This window comes from Galeopterus variegatus, unplaced genomic scaffold, assembly GCF_000696425.1.
Source record: "Galeopterus variegatus unplaced genomic scaffold, G_variegatus-3.0.2 Scaffold2996, whole genome shotgun sequence".
Lineage (NCBI taxonomy): Eukaryota > Metazoa > Chordata > Mammalia > Dermoptera > Cynocephalidae > Galeopterus > Galeopterus variegatus.
This window is the reverse complement of record NW_007729107.1, coordinates 196,606-219,814: the sequence shown is the minus strand read 5'-3', so window position 1 is coordinate 219,814 and position 23,209 is coordinate 196,606. Positions and strand designations below refer to the sequence as shown.

Genomic DNA, 23,209 nt, shown 5'->3' with positions numbered 1-23,209 from the left:
TAGCCAGAGTCTTTGTACTATAGTGGCCTAAAAGACCCTACACATGCACTTTATCTACTACTGCTACTCTCAGTTTCCCTCTCCCACTGCTATAGCTACACTGGCTTCCTTGCTGTTTCTCAAGCATGTCAGGGACCCTGCTGCTCTGCCTGTTTCCTCAAATCCATCAAGTCCGTGGTTAAATGTAACTGTGTCAATGAGACCTACTCTGATCACTCTATTTAAAATTGCTGTTTGCCCCTTTACTGCTCATCTTCTTTATCATGCTTTCTTTTTCTTCGTCTGTATAGCAGTTGTCATCTTCTAAACATAATCTATAACTTAGTATTAATTTTTTGTATTCTTCCTATTTGAATGTAAACTTCATGAGGGTTGGTGTCTTTGTTTTATTCACTTTTGGCTCCCAAGGATGTAGAATACTATTTGACATAAATTTGGACATTTCATCAATTCAACAAATATTTATTAATTTAGACAGGAAAAAAAACAAGTAGTAGAGCTGCCTAAATATATGAGTTTTCAACTATATGTGTATTTTCATAGATAACCGTTTTAAGTTGCATAAAAAGTTGAGGGCCCCTTGCTCTATCTTTTAATCGGAGGCCCATTCTCTATCCTGTTATATTTAATGTAATTATTGATATAGTTAGGTTAAGTCCACCATTTACTATTTGTTTTTTATTTCTCTCTTTTGTGTTTTGTTCTTCTTTTGTTTCTTCCTTCATTAAGTTTATACATTTTTTTTGGTATTCCATTTCATGTCTACTTAACAGCTTTTTAAGCTGTACATCTTTATTACGAGAGATCTTCAAAAGGTTTATGGAAGGATTTGTATTATCTTTCAATTAAAGTTTTCAATGAACTTTTTGAAGTACTGTCGTATTTTTAGTGATTGCTCTAGGGATAATGATATGCCACTTTAACTTAATGACTACTTAAAATATTGTACTGTTTTTCACTTCACAAATACAGTAACTTTACAAAAGTATAATTCAGTTTATCCAGTCCTTATCCTTTGTACTATTGCCATATCATTTATTCATACATATATTATATACCTTACCTTACAGTGCTTTTAAAAGAATAGTTAGCTGTCTTGTTTTTGTTTTGTTTTGTTTCGTTTTGTTGGTGGCTGGCTGATATGGGGATCTGAACTTTTATAGTTAAGCTGTCCTTTAAGGAAGTTATGAGAAGGGAAAGTAAAAGTCTGGTGTTTTATGTTTACTCATTTATTACCATTTCTGTTTTATCTCATTTCTTCTTATTGTGAGTTTCCATCTGTTTGTTATGTTCTTTTGGCCTGAAGAATATCTTCCAGCATTTCTCATCTTGCAGGTCTGCTGACAGTGAATCCTCTCAGCTTCTGTTCATATGAAAATCTCAGTTTAGAAAGATAGTTAGTACTAGAATTCTGGATAGACAGCTTTTTTCTTTTAACATTAAAACGTGTCATTATTTTGTATTCTAGCTTCCGTTGTTTTTGATATCATTCATGCTATTCCTTTCTTGAATGTTGTATGGCTTTTCTCCGGCTGCTTTCATGATTTCCTCTGTTTTTTTAGTCTTCCCTGTTTGATGATTTTTTTTTAGGTACACATTTCTTTATTTACAGTGTGTGGAGTTCACTGAACTTCTTTTATGTGTAAGTTTATTGTTTTCATCAAATTTGGGAAATCGGCCATTATTAAAAATTTTTTTTCCCCACATTTTTACTGTCTTCTGGGACTCCAATTACATATATGTTAGACTATATGATTTTCTCACATGGGTCCCTGATGCTTTATTAATTTTTCCTTATTCTCTCTTCTTCAGACTGGATACTTTTTATTGATTGTGTTCCTGTTCACTAACCCTTTCTTCAGACGTCTCTCATTTGTTGCTAAGTTCATTGTATTAGTCCATTTCTGTTGCATGTTAACAGAATACCTGGAACCAGGTAATTTATCAGAAAATGAAATTTATTGCTTACAGTTTTGGAACCTGGGAAGTCCTAAGTCCAGGGAACACATTGGGAGAAGGCCTTGGTGGTAGTGATGGGGACCCAGGGGTCTCACAAAGCAGAAAATGGCAGAGCAGAGAGTGTGACTAACCTCTCATGTGCTCTTCTTTTAAAGCCCTCAGAACTATGCCCCTGACCACCATCATTAATCCATTCACTATGGCATTATGCTGCAATCTAATCACTTCTTCAAGGCCCCACCTTTTAATTACTATAATAGGATTTACCACTCTCAGCAGTTGCAGTGGGGATTAAGCTTCTTATAGATGAACTCTGGGGACACAATTCAGTCAATCCACAGCATTCTACCCCTGGACCCCAAGTTCATGACCTCACATGTAAATACATTCATTCCATCCCCAAAGCCTTAACTTATTTCAACTCAAAAGGGCCATCTTTGAAATCAGAACAAGTTATCTTTGCCAAGGTACAATGGTGGGACAAGCATAGGTTACACGTTCCCATTCAGAAAGGGAGAAATAAGCCAAAAGAAAGGGGTAATAGGTCCCAAACCAGTCTGAAACCCAGCAGGGCAGGCATTGAATCTTAAAGCTGATGAATCATGTACCTTGATTCCATGTTTGACATCCTCTGCACTCTGGCATGTGGGTTGGGTCCCTAAATCCTTGGATAGCTCCACTTCAATGACTTTCTTTGTCTCAGGCCGTGCTTTAGCTCTCCCAGGCTGGCGTTGCTAATAACTACACAGGTCTGGGATCTCCATGGCAGCCTCACTCCCATGGCTCCACTAGGCATGGCGCTTTTGGGATTTTTCTGCTTCAACTCTGACCCCACATTTCTGCTTGGCATTGCTCTAGCGAAGGCTGTCTGTGGTGACTCCGCCCCTGCGACATCTCTTCCTGGGTCCCCAGGGTTTTCCATACGTTTTTTGAAATCAGGGTGGAGGCTCTGGAGCCTTCAGAGCTCTGGAATTCTGCAATCCTGCAGACTTAATACCACATAGACACAGCCGAGGTTTCCAGCTTGTATTTTCCAATTCTGTGGGTCCAGCCACACCAGGGGCCAATTCAGTCACAGCTGGAGCAGCCAAAGCAGCTAGGGTCCTGGTGGTGGAAGCAGCTTCCCAAAGTGGTGGCCTTGGGCAGTGAGCCCGTGGAGGGTACCTCAAGCCTGTTTCCCAAGACCATTCTGTTTCCCTCAGCCTCTGAGCCTGTAATGGAAAGGTTGGCCCCAGAGGCTTCTGCAGTTCCTTCAGTGCCTCTTTCCCCTTCTCTCGATAATCCCTTTCTTTTGTACTAATCTTCTTAGCATCATTGCATTTTTTCTCCTGAAAATGCTGTCTACTTCTCTACCACATGGCCAGGCTGCAAATTTTCCAAATCTTTATACTCTGCTTCCCGTTTATTTATACATTCTGGCTTTACATCATGTCTTTTCTGACATAACTCAGCACAGACTATTGCAAGTAGCCATGTGGCTTCCTGAATGCTCTGTTGCTTAGAAATTTCCTCTGCCAAATATTCTGGGTCAGCCCCTTGAAGTTCCACATTCCATAAAGCTTTGGGGCATGAACAGAATGCAGCCAAGTTCCTTGCCAGTTCATAGCAAGGTGATCTTTGCCCCAGTTTCCAATAGGTTCCTTCTCATTTACATCTGAGACTTCTTAGAATGGTTTTTATAGTCCATATTCCATAAGCATTCTGGTCACCACCATTTAACTGGTCTCTACAACATTCCAAACCTTCCCTGGTTTTCTTGTCTTCTAAACTCCCACCAATGTCTAGGTTATCTATCCTGTTCCTCCATATTCTTCCAGCCTCTACTCAACACCCATTTCCAAAGCTGCTCCCACATTTTCAAGTATTTGTTGTGAGCAACACTCCATTCTCTGGTACCAGATTTCTGTATAATTTAGTTTCTGTTGCTTATAACAGAATACCTGGAACTGGGTAATTTATAAGAAAATGAAATTTGTTGCTTACAGTTTCGGAGGCTGGAAAGTCCAAAGTCCAGGGAACACATTTGGTGAAGGCCTTGGTGACGGCGACAGCAACCTAGAGGTCTCACATGGCAGAAAATGGTGGAGCAGAGAGAGTGACTAACCTCTCATGTGCTTTTTAAAGCCGTAAGAAGTACACTCCTGACCACCATTATTAATCCATTCAGTATGGCATGGTCCTACAATCTAATTACTTCTTCAAGGCCCCACCTTTTAATTACCACAATAGGTTTTCCCATGCTCAACAGTTCCAGTGGGAACTAAGCTCCTACCTTATGAACTTTGGGGACACAATTCAATCAATCCACAGCATTTCCATCCAGTGAATTTTTTCATTTCAGTTATTGCTCTTTTCTAGAGTTTCCATTTGTTTCTTTTTTTTGTAGTTTCATTTCTCTATTGAGATTTTTCAGTTCACTCATTAAGAACTGGTATTCATTTACATTTTTAGTAAATGTACAAGAGCCCATTTAAGGTTTCAGCTAAATACATTTTCTTAACCATCTTGGTATGAGTTTCTACTGAGTATATTTTTCTTTATACATCAGACTTTCCTGTTTCTTTGAATGCCTAGTAATATTTTATTGTGATTTGGATATTGTGGACAATAAGTAGATTGTAGAAATTCTAGATTCTTTTATCTGCCTCTGAAGATTGTTGATCTAGCAGGCAATTAAACTAATGCCTGATTACCTTGATCTTGTGTGAGCTTGGTTTTATGCTTTCCCAAGTTGTTTGGAAATGCCTCTCCATCTTGGGGGGACTCAGCTTTTAAACTCTGTTTCTTGGAAGATCTTGTCGAAACTTGGATTGAGGCTTTGTCAGGACACTCCAGGGTATAGATTTTTCTTTTAAGGTGTAACCTTTCTGGTTTCTTCAGTAGATGCCCAGGGAGGTTAACGAAGTCTCTTCTCCCTTTGAAAATAGAATTCAGCTGGAATTCTGTCTTCTAGAACTGCCTGACCTTGAATTTTTCTCTTCCACTGTCAATTTCATAGCAGCTGCTGCGTGGTAAGTCTTGCTAATCTCATTTTGTGCACGTGTAGCACAGTCCTTGGCCAAGGGTTTGTGAGGAATTCACTTTTATTCTGTATCTTCCCTTCCCCTATATACCCTCCATTCCTGAACCTCATCCTGCACATCTTCCTACATTCCAGTGCCCATTCCATGGCTTCCAGTTACTCAGAAGTTCTAAACCCTGATTTCTGCCTGTGCTCTGCCTGATCTGTGTCAGTTGTCGTAAAATTGTCTGCAGACAAAGGCAGAGTGATTGTGGTGCTCTCTAAAGAGTTACGGATTTTCTCTGCCTGTGGTCCAGTGACTGAATGCAGTTGCCTCATGTATTTGTCTTGCTTTATAGGTTGTGGTAGCAGGCCTAGTGTGGTACCACTTACACCATTGTGGCTAAAAGTGGAAGTCAACTTGCTCAACCTTGATATTTTTTATTCTCTATTGTAGTTTTGTGTATAGTTAGAGAAGGATAGTTATATATTATTTTTGAGGATCAATATAGTTTGAGTAGCTGCTTAAAACCTAATGTCAGCTATTTTTCTTAAAGAGTAAGATAGTTTGTAGTGGTGGTCTCTTGAATGAATTATGTAAGTGAAATTTCTCTAAAATATTTTCCTAAACAAATAGCTTTTCATGGAATTAGGTTTTTAAATTAAGATTTTATATGGATAAGCTTTAGAGCAGATATTCACAATCCTAGATGTGTCTTAGAGCTACGTAGGGAGATTTAAAAAAAATACTGATGCCTCAGTACTATTGCAGGCTAGTTGAATAAGAATCTTATATTATAGTCTGGCTATCAGAATTTTCACAGTATTTTAAGAATGCTGATAAATCATCCCAGATGGCTTTCATTATTCAGTGAAGGTTGAGAACTGCATTAGAAGAACCTTTACCAAACACATTTTTTAGTTCCTTAATAAATTCTAAAAATTAAAAAATCTTTCAGATGAGGTCCAAATAGGTGAAGAATCTGAATACATTTTTAACAGAAGTGACATATGAATACATAGCTACCATCAGTCCTTTTAGGGAGCTAGATTCAGAGCTGTAGCAACAAATCAAGATTCCTTATTTAAGCAATTTTTTTATGAGGTACATTTATTGTCAGGGACAAATGGCTTATTTATTGGACTTCATTCAGTATTCATTGAGTATTCACCATGTACCAGGTACCATGCTAAGTGATAACTATACAATAATGAAAAAACTTATACTGGCCTTGCTGTCTTGGAGTTTTGTAGTCTATATGAGACTGACACTGTGTATGGTTTCATACCAGCTCGTCTTAGTGAGTATCTCCAGAATAGAATTAATTCATTTGGGTTTTCTTGAAAAAGCCTCATTAATTTTTTTTTTTCCCTTTTTGTCTTTTTTACTGACCGGTAACGGGATCGCAACCCTCGGTGTTGCGCCCGCACCGCGCTCAGCCAGTGAGCGGGAACTGGTCTCCACATGGGATCCAACCCCTCGGCGGGAGCGCCGCCGCACTCCCAAGCGGCGCACTCTCCAGTGCGCCACCGGGCCGGCCCAAGCCTCATTAATTTTAATATCACAGTTTGTGGGCCTATTAGGATATCAAACTATCTGCGGAACCCATTGGCCCAAAGAGTCAGTTATCTAGCAAAATAATTGCTTATGACTAGAAAGAGTTACTTTGAAAGAGAGGAATATCAGGAGAGAAGACTTGAGAAAGAACACATTCAGAGAGGTTAGTTCCACAGATAAAAGTTATCCATTTGGCAAAGGGACAGATGGGTTGAGAAGTATCTTGGGTGAAAATTTTATTAATTGGTAAAATTATTACAAAGATTAAAACCTGTAGATTGGTCTCTCTCTTTTTTTTTGGCCACAATTCAAATCTCTACCTCATTTCATTTAGGGTGCATCTCTGATCTCTCTCTGCGTGCCTGGTTTCTTTCTTTGAGATATTAGTATAAGTATCACGTCGTCAAGAGCCCTTTTCTGTGTACCCAGTCTAGACTGTTTTAGCCATTTACGTACTCTCTATATGGCACCACCCTATTAAAATTTTTTTCTTCTTAATAACAGTACAAGGAAAAGAAGAATAGGACCTTATTTTATCTTTTTAAATGTGGTTTCCCTACCCTTTAAATACTTTCTGTCAGATAGAAGTATTCAGTGCATGTTAGTAATGACTGTATACTTTTAAAAAGTTATAAAATCACAAGATATATTATTATAAACAGTACCTAAAAATACAGTGGAAATAACTAAAATATCTTTAAAAATCTGGGTTAGGATTGTGTCAATAAGTAATCTCTCTAAATATTGCACGTGTTGCATTTTTTGTTGTCTCTCCTGGAATTTCAAGTAGGTATATGTTAGACCCCCTAAATCCATTCTCCACTTCCCTTAACTTTTGCATTTCCCATTTTTTTATGTTCAAAATGTAAAACAGAGAGGCAGTTTCCTGTGTACAGTCTCAGTTCATGAATATTCTCTTTAGCTATGTCTAAACTGCCATTAAAACCCATTCATTGCATTTTAAGTATTTTAAATCTGCTAGCCACTCCCCATTTTAAAAACTTTATTTTTATATATAATTATAGGTTTACAGGGAGTTGCCCTAAAATGTTCAAAGAGATCCTTTGTATTCTTTACCTAACTTTTAAAATAGTTGCCTAAATATTTTCTAGCTTGTGTTTCAGTCTTTAAATATAGTAAGCATAGATATTTTGCTTCTATTAGTGGGTCGCTTCTGTTACTTCTGTTAATTCTTGCTCAAAGTGCCATGTTTCTTTATATAAATGGTTACTTTATTTTTTATTTTTTATTTTTTATTTTTTTTTTCCTTTTTTTGGTCTTTTTTCGTGACCGGTGATGGGATCGCAACCCTCGGTGTCGCGCCCGTACCGCGACCGGCAATGGGATCGCAACCCTCGGTGGGAGCGCCACTGCGCTCCCAAGCGCCGCACTCAACTGAGTGCGCCACCGGGCCGGCCCTAAATGGTTACTTTAAACTGTTAACTTCTCACTTTCCTAGGAGAGTTATTTATGCAAATTATTTGTCTAGAATTAAGATGCTTTTTTCAGTAGAAGATTGAATTGCTGTTGCCATTGCCTAGAAGCACTACCAGTTTGGGGCAATTAAATTTCCAGAATGAAGTGTTGAACCACCCAGATAATGTGTCCTTGGTCTTAAAAAGCCACATGTGGGGTGCTTTGTGACTACAACTTCTAAGGGTTCTCCCCTTCGCTTTCACAGTGTCACTGTAACTTTCAGTCTTTTAGAGGTGATAGATAGGTTATTCTTACTACACCTCTATACTGAGATCATAGCAGTTTTGGATCTTGCATTATGGTGACATAGATTCTCACCTGTGAAACCATCATTACAGTCGAAATAGTGAACATATTTATCACTTCTAAAAGTTTCACCTTTTTATTTGAAAGATATTTTTGCTAGATAAATAATTCTAGGCTGACAGTTTTCTTTCAGTAATTTAAAAATGTTGGGCTGGCCTGGTGGCGCACTCGGTAGAGTGTGGCGGCGCTCCCGCCGAGGGTTCAGATCCCATATAGAGACTGGTCCGCTCACTCGTTGAGCGCGGTGTGGGCGCGACACCGAGGGTTGCGATCCCGTTGCTGGTCGTGGTACGGGCGCGACACCGAGGGTTGCGATCCCGTTACCGGTCACAAAAAAAGACAAAAAGGAAAAAAAAATGTTGCTCTGCTTTTTTTTGGCTTGCATTGTTTTCATTGAGAAATCTCCTGTTATGTCTTTGTTTGTCTGTATGTAATGTATCTTTTTCCCCCTCTTCTAGCTGCTTTTAAGATTTTCTTTTTATTTCTAGTTTTAAGCAGTTTGGAAATGATATACCTTAGTGTAGTTTTTAAAAAATTTCTTGTGCTTGGGGGATGTTGAGCATCTTTAGTATGTAGATTTGTAGTTTTCATCAAACTTGGAAAATTTTTGTCTATAATTATAATTTCTTCCAATATTTTTTCTCTTTCCTTTTTTCTCTTTTTTGAGAATGCCAGTTATACATATATTACTGTGATATATTGTTGTTCTCTCTTTTTTTTTTTTTTCATTTTTTTCTGTGTTTCATTTTGGCTAGGATTAACAGCAGATTAGACATTACAGAAGAAAAGATTAGGGATTTTTTTTTTTTTTAAAGATGACCGGTAAGGGGATCTTAACCCTTGACTTGGTGTTGTCAGCACCTTGCTCACCCGATAAGCTAACCGGCCATCCCTATATGGGATCTGAACCCAGGGCCTTGGTGTTATCAGCACCGCACTCTCCCGAGTGAGCCACGGGGCCGGCCCAAGATTAGGGATTTTGAAGATAGCAATAGAAGGTGACATCCTGTTCTACTAATGAAGTCTTAGGTAACTGAAGTATCAGGATGTCACTGCCCTTTGAGATTTAATTAAAGTTAGCTTTTGGTCCTGTTCTGTTCATATGAGAATTCTAATAGCTTCCCTATGCTTTCTAGAAATTTCTACCCTTTTAGGTTTTCCTTGTGGTTGCTCACAGTTCCTACTGTCTGCTGCTTTCCCTGAACTCTTTTGGCTACTGTCATCTCTCCTACATGTGAGACTTAAGTAACGAACATAGCCTCTTTTAAAAAATTTCTCAAAAAAATTACTGCTAGGAATAACTGATAGCAAGTGTTAAACCCTTACTGTATCTTAAGCGATTTGTGTGTTTTGACCAATTTAATTCGTATAACAGTCCTATAAAGGTAAATATGATGATTATTCCACTTGATGAAACAAAGGGGTGTCTAAACCATCCAACTATTAACTGTGAAGATAGTAATAGTATCTGTGTCATTAATGTTTTTCTAAAGGTTGAAAGAGATAATCCATGTAATACACTCAGCACAGTGCCTGAAAATATAATAGGTTCTCAAACAGGCTTGCTGTTGCTATCTGTAGATTGAGAAATGCTTAAATAAAATATGATATTTGGGATTTTCTTTAATATAATCTAGGGTATGGAGCAAGTGAGTGTGTAGATAAAATTGGCTATAAATGAATCATTTTTGGAAGTGGATAATAAGTTTAGTGGTATTGAACCTCCAATATGTGTTTGAAATTTTATGTAATTTTAAAAAACAATAACTGAAAAATATGAACCTGAGTCAGTTTTTTAAAAAAGGTTTCTTTAGATACTCAGCTTGGATACAGACTAAGATGATATATTTCCCTAGAAGTGCCAGAACTAAATCTCATCAATTATTATACATAGGTACAATGACTAAGAATAATACTGTACTTACTTGACAGTAGAGTATAACAACAGAACTCAGGACTTAATAGGACCCTAAATGGGCATTCAAAAGTTTGAAGTTATTAGCTAAATGATTCTCAACTTTTTGAAAAACAACCCACTTATTATTCACTTCCCATCCTTTACTTATGAGTAATTTTTAAAAACTTCATAGCAAACTATATTAAATATACTTTATTTCTCAACAAGAAAAAATATATAAGCGTACCAATTGATTCTGATCAGTACCAGATAACAGGTAGCATATTTATTATACTTAGTTTCTATAGTTCTACCCTAAAGCACAGAAAGTTTTATTTAGACTCTCTTAACTAAATCCTAGGCATACATAATTTTTACTTAGAAATTCTGAAATCATTGTGACTAAGCAGCCCACATTATGAATCACTACTTCATAGATTAAAGATTCAAGATTAAAATCTAAGAAATTACTTTCAAGCATTTACATATTAGTTAAAATTACACTCAAATCCACTTGTTGGTTTTTCTTGCTCCCCATTTCCAAAATATTTCAGCCATAATTTTGATTAGTTTAAAAAGAAAATTCAGTGGAAGTTTATTCCATTATCTAAGAGAATCAGAGGTAGCTTGTAAACAAAACTGTTTACATATTGCTTCCTTATTTTTTAAGCTCCTGTTTTTCTTCCAGTCATACAATTGAAATTTATCTAAGTGAACAGATAGAAATGTGATCATCACTTTTCAATTAATCCCTTGATGGTTTACCAATATTTATTATCTGAATCTAATTTCAGCAAAAATGTACCAGGCTCTTTAGCATCTGGTACCTCCCTGTTCTTTTGTTTTGCCCTGAAAATGACAGGTGGTTTCAGAATGCTGTGCTTTTGTATGTTCAGATTTTTTTTTCTAGTGAAAGCTCTCCCAGGTGTGTTTGCCTAGAGAGCTCTTATTCATCCTTTAGCATCCAGCTCAGGTGTCAACTCCTATATAAAAGAAAGGACACATTTTCAACTAGGTATATCCTATTTATGAAAATACTGTTTGCTTGCTTCCTGTTCACATGAATGCAACAAGATATTTTTAGAAACAGGATTCTGAAATATATTTATTTTGGGTTAAAAGGAGAAATTTGCACAAGGTTAAATTTTATGAATTAGAATTTTATGAATTTTGATACTACTTGACCTTTCTACCAAATGCCCTTCTATTTGTTGCTGTAATCAAGCCCTACTTCAAAAAATTCTTTCTTCCTCACAATGTAAATAAAGCTCAATAATTCTGAAGGGTTAGCATGGAATTCTCATATTTATATTTTATTTGTATAGATTGAATGTAGTAAAACTTTTTGTTGGCCTTAGAGAAATCATGGTATATGGAATAAATCAATTGTTGCTCTCAATGAAGGAACAGTCTTTGAGTCTCCTATCCAATGGTAGAACCACTTTAGAAGTCTTTTAAATTAAATGTCTTTTTTTGGTGCTGTTTAATTAATATCTTATTTGAATTGTAATGTGCTTGATTTCTCTTGCTTTAAAAATATTCTCCTTAAAATTGCTTAAACTGGTGAATTTTATTTTGTATATTTTACCACAATAAAGGATTTTCTTTAAATCGGTGCAGAAAATAAAACTTTTCTTGCCAGCTGTTTTTTATAACACAGATCCCATATTGCTCTATACTTTCCCTTCCACTGCCATCCGTTCTTCTTTTACCTTTTGAATCTAATCACTAAGCAAGCTTCCCTTTATCTTAACAAACTTGCCTTTATGTTAGCAATTTCATAGCCTTTCCTCTTGTCTACCTCAGCTGAGACCTTGAGTGAAGACACAGACATCTAGATGCTCATGGTCTGCTTCCTTATTCTCGGTTCCTGCCATTACTTGCACGATTTCATTGTCCACATAGGCAATTATAATTGTGTTAGTACCTTGAACTCCTCATTTCTAGTGACCCTTTTTTGACTGTGCATTCAGTTTTCAGGTTGTACCATGGACCTTGACATACCTGACAGATAACCTTCCAAATCACCAAAGGTGGTGATCTCTCTGATAAAGTCATTTGTTCTAGCTTGTTTGTTTGGCTGTACCAACCAGTACTGTACCTTGATTTCTCATCTGAGCTGCTGTCTTAGAGTTCTAGCTCGTCTTCCCCTTCTTTCCTCTTTTTCAGGTCTTTTATATTTCTGCCTGATGATTTTCTTAGAATGTAAATCTGATTACCACATTCTGTTTAGAATTCTTCAAGGATTTCTCATTACTTAGAGAATAAAATGCAAAAATAACATGGTACACCTGGCTTTTCACAGTCTTCTTCTGGATTTTTTCAGTTATTGTCTCATTCTGACCTTTGCGTATTTTTCTTTGGCTATATTGAAGCATTTGTAGTAACCCAAACATGCCTCTGCGCTTAGAATAGGATATTCTGACTTCCCTGTGAGGCTTTCCTTGGAATTGAGGCTGATTTAGGCACTGGGTTTTTGTTATAGATTATACATACCTTCATTATGGCTTGTGGCACAGTGTGATATCATTTCACATTTGTGGCTATTTATTACTAGAATATGAACCGTAATGGAAAGGATGTAGAACAAACTCAAAAATATTTGTTGACTTAATGTTCAATTTACAAAAGGAAACAAAACTATCAAAGAATGCTATTATTCTAGCCTCCTAGTAACCAAAGAACAGTAGACTTTAATATCAAGTCTAAATTTTCACTGTCGTAATTAGGAATTTTTAACATACACCGCTGATGTTGACAAAGCTACAATAAAACTGGTGTTGGTGATGTTTTTAATTGATTTAACCCTTTTGGAAAGTTTAACAATATACAGCATCTAGAACTGAAAATTTAAAGTGTGATTATAAAGACAAAGAATAAAAGTCAGATGCAAAATTGCATGTATATTATAATTACACTTATATATAAAAATGCATATTTAAAAGACTGAGAAACCTATATATTACAGTGGTAGTGATTTTGTGACGTTGGGACTATGGGCAGTGTCACCTCCTTCAATAATATTTTCTATAATATCATTTTATCTTATGATTTAAAATGTATATAACTTATTCTACTGTTTGGATTAAAAAAAAAATGTAATCCTGAATTAAAACTCTGGTACTCAAACATTTTTTGAGTAATTTTTTTCTTTCGTAATGGCTTCTCAGGGTCAGAAGGGAAAAAGAATTGCCAGTTAAAAGTTGCTGTTGAGGTAAGGTACTAGTAGTTATCATAGAGAGTTGATCATTTAAGTGTGGTTTCAAGATTGATTCATGTAGCTATTCCTTATTTTTAACATCTTAATTGTAAATTTTTTGTTTCAAATGTAGTTTTTGTTTTGGTTTTAAGGTATCAGTTTTTGGAAGAAGCTTTTCAAAATCAGAAAGGCGCAATTGAGAATCTACTGGCTAAGCTTCTTGAGAAGAAGAATTATGTTCATTTTGCAGCTACTCAGGTGCAGAATAGGTAAGTGTGTTGTCTTAAAACCATAAGAATTACTAAAGAGAAGTTTAAATTTGTTTTCCTACTATGTTATATTAAGCATATATAGAAAACATTTTTTTTGAAGGGGAAATGGCATAATTTGAGTTTAGAATTATAATATTTGTTAATTAAAACAAAATTTAATTGACCAAAAGTTTGTATATTCTTTTAGGATACATCATTGACTATTTTATAATAGACTCCAGTTCGTGTAAGCTTTTAACTTGGAAAAAGAAGTTAATATGGAGAGAGTTGAATTATAAAAATTTAAAGTGGAGACTGAGGAAGATACAGTATAGAAGAGAGAGTACTAAAAGTAGTGGACAAATTTATTTCCCCATCTGTAAACAAGCATTAAAAACAGTATTTATCTTACTAGTAGCATTATAACGTGAATACATATTACAGCTTCTGGCACATAGTAAGCACTGAAATTTTAGCTGCTGCTATTGTTTTTATCATTGCCATCATTATCATTATTATTTAAAAGTTTTTCCATTTTGGTACATTTTTAAGGAAGCTAAATTTATTGATAGGGAAAGTGGGGGTAAGTTCTGTAAGAGTAGATTAACCAGGTTAGGACTCTTACACTAGAAAGACAGACACTTGGAGCTGGCATAATTAAAACCTGTAAATTCCTGGAGGTGTGAGGAGGGTTAATATGTAGACTTTCAAATATTGAGACTTTCTCTTCAATATTAAAATTCATTAATTCATGATGGTTAAAATGGCACATACACATAGTAGATGCTCAAAAAATGTTTAATACTTGAATGAATGAATGCAAATAGTACTTTACATGTAGTAGAACTTTTCATCTTAAGAAGTAATATCAAAAGAAAATAAAAAGATCCTCAGAGATTATAGATAATAATATGTATACATACACACTGATCATCGATGGTTTGGGATTTTTGGGAAATGTCAGGATGTTTTAGGTTAAACTACTGATATGTTGTGGTTGATACTGGAGAGGATAACTGTCTTCTCACAAATTATAGATGGATGTCCCTTTCAGAGGAAATACATTGAGTTGATTCATATGGCAGTCACGTATTTTTATATGTGTTTTAGATATACATTATATTTTTGAACATATTTTTTATATATATCCTTGAATCTGTATACAGAGGTAGAGCCAGAGGTTTATATGTCCTTAAGTCTGTGTACAGAGGGAGAACCAGAGGTTTACCTATTAGAAGATTGCCAAGGTTTGGGAATTCATCTTCAGGAAGCTTAAAAAGAGTATTAAAATCTCTAGTGATAACCTCCTCTTTTAGACACATTCTTCAATGAGCTATATTGATAATTTTTTAATGTACATTTTTTTCCTCCTTCACAATCGAACAAACAGTAGGCCTCCTTAAGTTTAATGTGAGTCTGAGTAAGGGTAACTCTTCTCAGCTCTCACCAAGCTTAATGATTTCTGTCTTTGGCTCAATCATTTTATGTTTGAGACCTATATTTCTTAATGCTAATAATTAGTACCTTTATTTAATTTTTTTTTGTTTTTTTCATTTTTGTGGCTGGCTGGTGGGTAGGGGAATCTGAACCCTTGACTTTGGTGTTATAACACTGTGCTCTAATCACCTGAGCTAACCAACCAGCCAGTTACTTTATTTTTTAAAAATGTCTTCCACTCACTTTAATAAGATAAGGACAGATTTCAATAAAATTTTCAAATAAGTGGACAACAAGCAGTGATGTACAGACAAAGGAGGAAAAAGTAGATTATTGCTTAGAGTGTATTAAAGTTACTCAAATTTGAATTTGGCAAATGAGAGGCAGTTTAGGGGCTGAAAGTATGGATTATAATTTGTATAGAAGTAGAATGTATAAAAATTGAAGGCTACCTCTTGTGGTTGGTTGTTGATATTTTATGCATTTGTATTGGTGAGATTCCCCACTTCCTATTTTGTAAATACCAAGGTATCAGCCACTTTATATTTGCAACCAAAACTTTCATAACCACTGGGTGGGTATACCTATTTCTAACACGTCTAACAGCCATTCTTAAAAATAGACTGAAAGGGCTGGCCCGGTGGCGCACTCGGTTGAGTGTGGCGCTTGGGAGTGTGGCGGCACTCCCACTGAGGGTTCGGATCCCATATAGAGACCGGTCCGCTCACTGGCTGAGCGCGGTGCGGGTGCAACACCGAGGGTTGCGATCCCGTTACCGGTCAGGAAAAAACACAAAAAGGAAAAAAAAAAAAAAAAAAGACTGAAAATGTTTTTTGCCCTTTACCATATATAGTAGGAAACCATTTTGAGGGGGAATTATGGAAGTATCAGAACCCACATTTTGAAGTAAAGTTATAAGTGAAAATAAATGTTTCCAAGTTTAACTCCTAATCTTTCAAAAGATAATAATTATTGATTGCAAATTTGTTTTTCTACACATTGTTCTTGGAAAGCATTAAGGTTCAACAGACCAATGTGCCAGATTTGACGCCAACTGGCAATTATTGGTGTCAGATGTTTGTATATGACATTCATGTCATACTGACTTAAGGAGATGGCCATCCAGCCTAATAAACTGGCCTTTATGAGCTTAATTTAGAATTACTAAATATCAGATTTATTCTTTATCTGTATACATAACTTGTTTGGGCCAAATTGAGTGGTGAGGTCTGCTGAAACCAAGTCGTACATTTTGACAAAGTTTTAATTATAATTACTCTGTTAAGTGCCCAGTTGGATGAATTTCTGTAACAATTGATGATTCAGAGACATAGGATAAGTTGATAACCTAATGATGCATTTCTCTTATTCAGGATAAAAGAAGTAAATGAGACTAACAAACGAGTAGAACAGGAAATTAAAGTGGCCATTTTCACCCTTATCAATGAAATTAATAAGAAAGGAAAATCTCTCTTACAGCAGCTAGAGGTATGGTTCAAAGCCAAAATAAAACAAAAACTGCTTCTCTTGCTCTTCAGCTGTTTTTAATGTTTATTGAAAGCTCTTTTAGATGGGTTGGGGGGTATGGAAATAAAGTAAAATAAAACATGAGGGGTTTTTTTTCATCTTCTATTGGAAAAAATACCTTTTTCTAGTTAGTTACTTTGCAACCCTATTTAAAAATACAAATTAGGCTGTATGCATTTGAAGATAGTGATGTCCTCTTAGGAATGAAAGAATTAATGTGAAAATGTGATATAAATGAAGACAAAGACCGAGCACATTTCTTTTTTCCCCCCTAACATGGGGCCTCAGTTTAACTTTTCCTTGTAAATGCATGTTGGGCCTCTGTTTGAGTCATTTATGTGTTTTACCTTATTTTTAAAATATTTCCATAGTTTGGCTGAAAATGTTGCTTGTTTTGAAATTTATAAATCTTAAACTTCTTGATAATTTTGTGATATGAGGTCTTTGTGTTGCATATTTTGATATTGATACATACATTTAAGTTTCTGAATGAAAATCTAGTTAGTTCATGAAATCCAAATTAATTTTTAAACAGACACTCATGTCTACTGCCTATAGTTGATTTGTTCTCAGCAAATTTCAAATGTGAATATTCTGAGCAGTTGAATTTTTAAAAAAAGAAATGCTTTCTGTTTGAAAATTTTGTGCTTTTAAGTAGGCTCAGACCATAGGGTTTATATTCTCTGCACCCTTCAATAGTAATCATTTAAACTGTATGAGTATTTGACTATTTAACTTCCATTAACCTCAAATTGGACGTAGTAGGTTTTTTCTTTTCCATTTTTCCGTAGAACCCTTTAAAAATATTAGGCACTTTTAGGGCCGAGCCCATGGCGCACTCAGGAGAGTGTGGCGCTGGGAGTGCAGCAGCACTCCTGCTGCGGGTTCGGATCCTATATAGGGATGACCGGTGCGCTCACTGGCTGAGCACGGTGCGGCCAGTCTCAAAAAGGACAAAAAAAAAAAAATATTAGGCACTTTTAGGGCCGAGCCCATGGCGCACTCAGGAGAGTGTGGCGCTGGGAGTGCAGCAGCACTCCTGCTGCGGGTTCGGATCCTATATAGGGATGACCGGTGCGCTCACTGGCTGAGCACGGTGCGGCCAGTCTCAAAAAGGACAAAAAAAAAAAAATATTAGGCACTTTTATAAATATTATGTATTTCACACATACAAATGAAAGAAATTATGTCAACAGAATGTTATCTCTGAATTTCTGTCTTTTGAAATAATATCTTTCCATTGAAACATAATTCTGGGATTAAAAGTACTCTCTTACATCATTGAGGTTGGAAGTCTCTTTCCTATTATACCTTCAGTCAGTTTTGTTAACCCTAATACATTTTTCCCCCCAAGAGGACCATGAGAATGGAAAGCATTAGCAGTAACTACTTTAGATACATTTGAACTTATTATAAATATATTTTAGATATATGTCTAAAATAATATTTGTAAAACCGTTGCAAGAGTTTCTTAATTAAGAGATGCCTCTTAAGGCTAAAGTATATGTGAATACCTAATGATGGATCTACCACATACTCCTAACATGATGATAATTTTAAAAATAGATGTTTTCTGGGCTGGCCCGGTGGTGCACTCGGTAGAGTGCGGCGCTTGGGAGTGCAGCGGCGCTCCCGCCGAGGGTTTGGATCCCATATAGAGACAGGTCCGCTCACTGGTTGAGCGCGGTACGGGCGTGACACCGAGGGTTGCGATCCCGTTACCGGTCACGAAAAAAGACAAAAAGAAAAAAAAAAAAATAGATGTTTTCTAGTGTAGGATCTTATACCTTGTAAAAGAGAGGTTTTCCTAAGCTTTATAAAAGGGATGAATTCTAATGGAGTTGTGAACCAAAACTTCTATTAGTTGGATACTTTTAATCATTGATTTACATTATAAAATGAACAACTTGTTTCCTTAGGAAAAATATTGTACACTAAACCAATTTGAGTCATTTTGGGGAGAAAATGTTTAAGAAAGAAGTAGTAGATAGGTTGTTTGGTATGTGGAATGTCAAGGTACATAAGAGATTACCCATCCTTTCTGGGAGTTTTAGTTCCCATAAAGCAGTTTATTTTTCCTTTGCAGCATTTCCTTGAAATTTTTTTTTTCCTGTTTGGTTAACCTTCACTTACTCCTTTGTTCTTTATGAACTTTTGTCATATCAAAAGTTTCCCTACTTCTACTTTTAGATCTCTGGAATTTATCTTTTTCATTTTGTTTTAGGTATTTAAGAGGATTTTAACTTCAGCCTCATGCCGTACCACTAGGTGGCACTGATGACACAAAATTTTCTTTGGCCAGAAAAGTGTTAAGATTATATAAAATTATTTCTAAAGATCAACTCATTATGCTATAAACCCTGTATATTGGATTAACCTAATAGGAATACACTTTTTTTTTTTTTTTTGCAGTTGGTCGGTATGGGGAGAAAGACACTTTTTAACAGACATTCTGTGTGCTATAAGAAACATCATCCAACATTAATTAATTGCTTCTTAGCTTAGAGAACTAAATTTTAGTCCCAGTTTTGTCAGTAACTTTTCCTTTAATTGATCATAGGGCTCATTAAATAATCATGAGCTTGTCCACTTATCCCATTGTTAAAGGAAATATAGGTATTGTATTCATTTGAGATAGAAATTAGGCATTGATTTTTTTCATATAGAATTTTTCAGTGAAGCTCTTATTCTGTTTTAGAATGTTACAAAAGAAAGACAGATGAAATTACTACAGCAGCAGAATGACATCACAGGCCTTTCCCGGCAGGTGAAGCATGTTATGAACTTTACAAACTGGGCAATTGCAAGCGGCAGCAGCACAGCACTACTGTACAGCAAGCGACTGGTGAGACATATACTATCTTTAATTGACTTTTTAAAGATATTATTTACATTCAGTGAATGGTACTTGTTTAAAGAGTAAATTTGAATTTTGGCAAATGTAGCCACCACCCATCAACAAGATACAGAAAATTTCCATCATCCGCAAAAGTTTCCTTGTTCCTCCATTACCCCTAGCTTTAGGCAACCACTAATCTGATTTCTATGATTTTCTAGAATTTTGTACAACTGGAATCATACAGTGTGTTCTTTTGATGATACCTAGTATCTTGATATAAAATATTACCAGGAGTGGCAGAAATTGAATCATGTTCATTTGATTTGATTGGTAGTTTAACCACTGACACTGTCTCATCAGACACTGACACTGTGGGACTATATGAACTTTTTAATGTCTTTGTCTTCTATGTTTTCTCAATTTGTACTTAATTTTAAGACTAATGTGAATTTTTTCCCTTTAAGATTACTTTTCAGTTGCGTCATATTTTGAAAGCACGGTGTGATCCTGTCCCTGCTGCTAATGGAGCGATACGTTTCCATTGTGATCCCACCTTCTGGGCAAAGAATGTAGTGAATTTAGGTGAGAAATAATTAGTTTCATGAATATAACTTGGAACACCAAATTAGGAGGAGAAAACATCTAAAGCAAAATTTTAGATTAAGTTTTTAACTTTAAATTGTAAACTACTTGGAAAATATGTTATTCATTGGAAACTCATTTTAGCTATGATTTGTATTGCTGCATCATTATATCTTAAGAATGTTGAGAGTCTACTCTGTATAGCGTTTATTAATTTACACCATTTCTAACTCTCCCCCTCCCCCCCAAATCTTTTAACATTGATATTGACTATTTCATATAGAAATCTTAGCAAATGGTTCCTCATTCTCTGGAAGAATTTCTTAGGTGCTTAGTAGTTTAATTATGCCAAATTGTGCACTAGAGGACGACCTCCAAGATGCTGATATATCCCACGATCATGTCCTTAGGAATGTTTGAAAGATAAGAGTAGCTCTTTTCATATGGAAGAGAAATGGACCTTGCTTTTGTTACTCCACGGTGTGGACCTAAAGACCATAGGTGAAGGTTATGGAGAGATAGACAAACAGCTCAATTAAAAAAACACCACAAAAAACTTTCCAATAATTAGAGCTGTATACAGATTGAGTAAACTCACTTTCAAAATAATCAAGTCCTAAACATTGGGAGTTGTAAAGGCAGTGGTTGGATGGCCTCGTGTTAAAAAAAAAAAAATTCAAATTTGGCTATAGCGTTACATACACCATCAGCAAACTGTTTTTGTGTGGCATGGTAACTAGGAATGATTTTTAACATTCTGATTTGGAATAATCAAAAATTATTTATTCAGCCTGGATATATATTAGGTTTTTGATCATCATCTTTAAACCTAGCTCTCAACCTGCTGTACTATTGGCAGCTTTGAGGTGCTGATAGTTGTCAGAAGAAGGAGGAAAGATAGTGGTTAATCTGCAAAGTAGTTGATTACATGCAAATTCTTCTCATTTTTTAAATCCTTCAGGTAATCTAGTAATAGAAAGTAAACCAGCTCCTGGTTATACTCCTAATGTTGTAGTTGGACAAGTTCCTCCAGGGACAAACCACATTAGTAAAACCCCTGGACAGATAAATTTAGCACAGCTTCGACTCCAGCACATGCAACAACAAGTGTATGCACAGAAACATCAGCAGTTGCAACAGATGAGGATGCAGCAACCACCGGCACCTGTACCAACTACAACAGCAACAACACAACAACATACTAGACAAGCAGCCCCTCAGATGTTACAACAACAGGTGAGTATTGTATCACTACATTATTGATACAGATTATGAAGACCTCAAGACTACACTTCATCCTATATAGGTGAGTTACACATTTCAAAGTTACTAACAAAATCAGACTCAAATGTCAGAGTTCAGGGTCGGCCCCGTGGCTCACTTGGGAGAGTGCGGTGCTGGTAGCGCCAGGGCTACAGGTTCGGATCCTATATAGGGATGGCTGGTGCACTCACTGGCTGAGCGTGGTGCAGACAACACCATGCCGAGGGTTGTGATCCCCATACTGGTCAGGAAATAAAAAAAAGTCAGAGTTCAAATGTTTGTTCTGGTTTGGGCAGGGATGTCATGGCGCTGTGAAGAAAGGCAATAAATAAATATCTTATCATGGGAAACAAAATTAACTCAACAGTACTCTAGAAGTACATAAATTCCTATCTTTCCACACCAGATCTTTTCTGTTTTCCACATATGGTTGTAGGCCAAAGAACCAGATTGTTTCTGCCTAAGATCTGATGTGTTCTGTAGACATTTGTTCAAATCATTCCCATCCCTGTGTCTCTCCTGCTCTGTCCCCCCATCCCAGTCAAATTAATGTTGATGTGCTTTACACACACACACACACATACACGAGAAATTTGGGAATGATATACACAAACTCCTGGTAATTACCAATCCTCTGGGGATTGGGGCTAGAGATGAGAAGAATGACTTACACTTTTTACTTTGTACCCTTTATCCTGACTAAATTATTTTTACCATAACATTTTATAATTGAAAGATAAATTTATTTTTAAAAATATTATTACATAAATTGCAATTTCTACTTTTTATAGCCTCCAAGATTGATCAGTGTGCAAACAATGCAAAGAAGCAACATGAACTGTGGAGCTTTTCAAGCCCATCAAATGAGACTGGCTCAGAATGCTGCCAGAATACCAGGGATACCCCGGCACAGCGGCCCTCAATATTCCATGATGCAGCCACACCTCCAAAGACAAGTATGCCTAGAGTTACATTTGTAAGAATCATACGATTTTAAAACTAAAAGACACCGTTTTACTTAGTCAGTTGGGGGGGATATTATTATCATTATTGATATGTCCGAGAATTGATTAATGCTGTATATCTTCTTGTTCCAGAAAAACACACACGCACATGAAATTTTGTATTCAATTTTAAGAGCTGCTTTGATCCCTTTAAACCCAGCATATACTATGGGGTTAAGAACCTCTGATATAGTCCAACCCATTTAATTTACAGAAGGGCAAAATAAATGTAAGGAGCTTTTGGTTTACCCACAGTCACAAGAGATAATGATAAAATCAAGATGAGGTTCCTGAAATTGTTTTTCTGTTCTTTTTTTTTTTTGATGGCTGGCTGGTATGGGGATCTGAACCCTTGACCTTGGTGTTACAAGGCAACCCTGTAACCATGTGAACTAACCAGCCAGCCTGTTTCTCTGTTCTTCTAATGCAACTTTTTGATCCTAATATATGAAAAGGACCCTGAAAGTAATAGAGCTAGCTATATATATATATATTTATATGTATGTATATGTCTTTTTTCTTTTGCTGTTCTTTACTCAACTGTTGATCCTTTTATGATGTAGACATGCTTAATCTTAAAAATAAGTATATTTAGAGGCATGTTTCATAATCTTTTCCTGAATAGTAGATTGCATTTGCATAGGAGGTATGGTTATATAGTGAGGCTACTTTTACATAGGATTTCTATTTATTTATTAATTTATTTATTTGTTGGCCGGCTGGCATGGGGAACCGAACCCTTAACCTTGGTGTTAGGCCAAGCTCTAACCAACTGAGCTAACTGGCCAGCCAGGATTGCTATTTATGAGATAATAGAGTTCAATATTTAATCCTTAAGGTTTTGTTTCTAAAAAAATACTTTAATGATCATCAGAATCGCTAGTCAGCTTGGGATGAGCAAGGGGGACCT

At 36.0% G+C, this 23,209-nt stretch overlaps 1 protein-coding gene across 1 annotated transcript in view; it reads left to right on the top strand.

Annotated features, from left to right (window-relative positions):
- Nucleotides 1-23,209, top strand: part of TRIM33 (tripartite motif containing 33) — a gene marked incomplete at its 5' end in the record, with an annotated part of 53,542 nt that overhangs the window by 5,741 nt on the left and 24,592 nt on the right. Inside the window, 6 exons of the mRNA XM_008583688.1 lie at nt 13,549-13,665; nt 16,458-16,572; nt 19,310-19,456; nt 19,915-20,032; nt 20,994-21,268; nt 22,087-22,251. Coding sequence (XP_008581910.1) covers nt 13,549-13,665; nt 16,458-16,572; nt 19,310-19,456; nt 19,915-20,032; nt 20,994-21,268; nt 22,087-22,251 — 937 coding nt within the window. The remainder of the gene's footprint in view (nt 1-13,548; nt 13,666-16,457; nt 16,573-19,309; nt 19,457-19,914; nt 20,033-20,993; nt 21,269-22,086; nt 22,252-23,209) is intronic.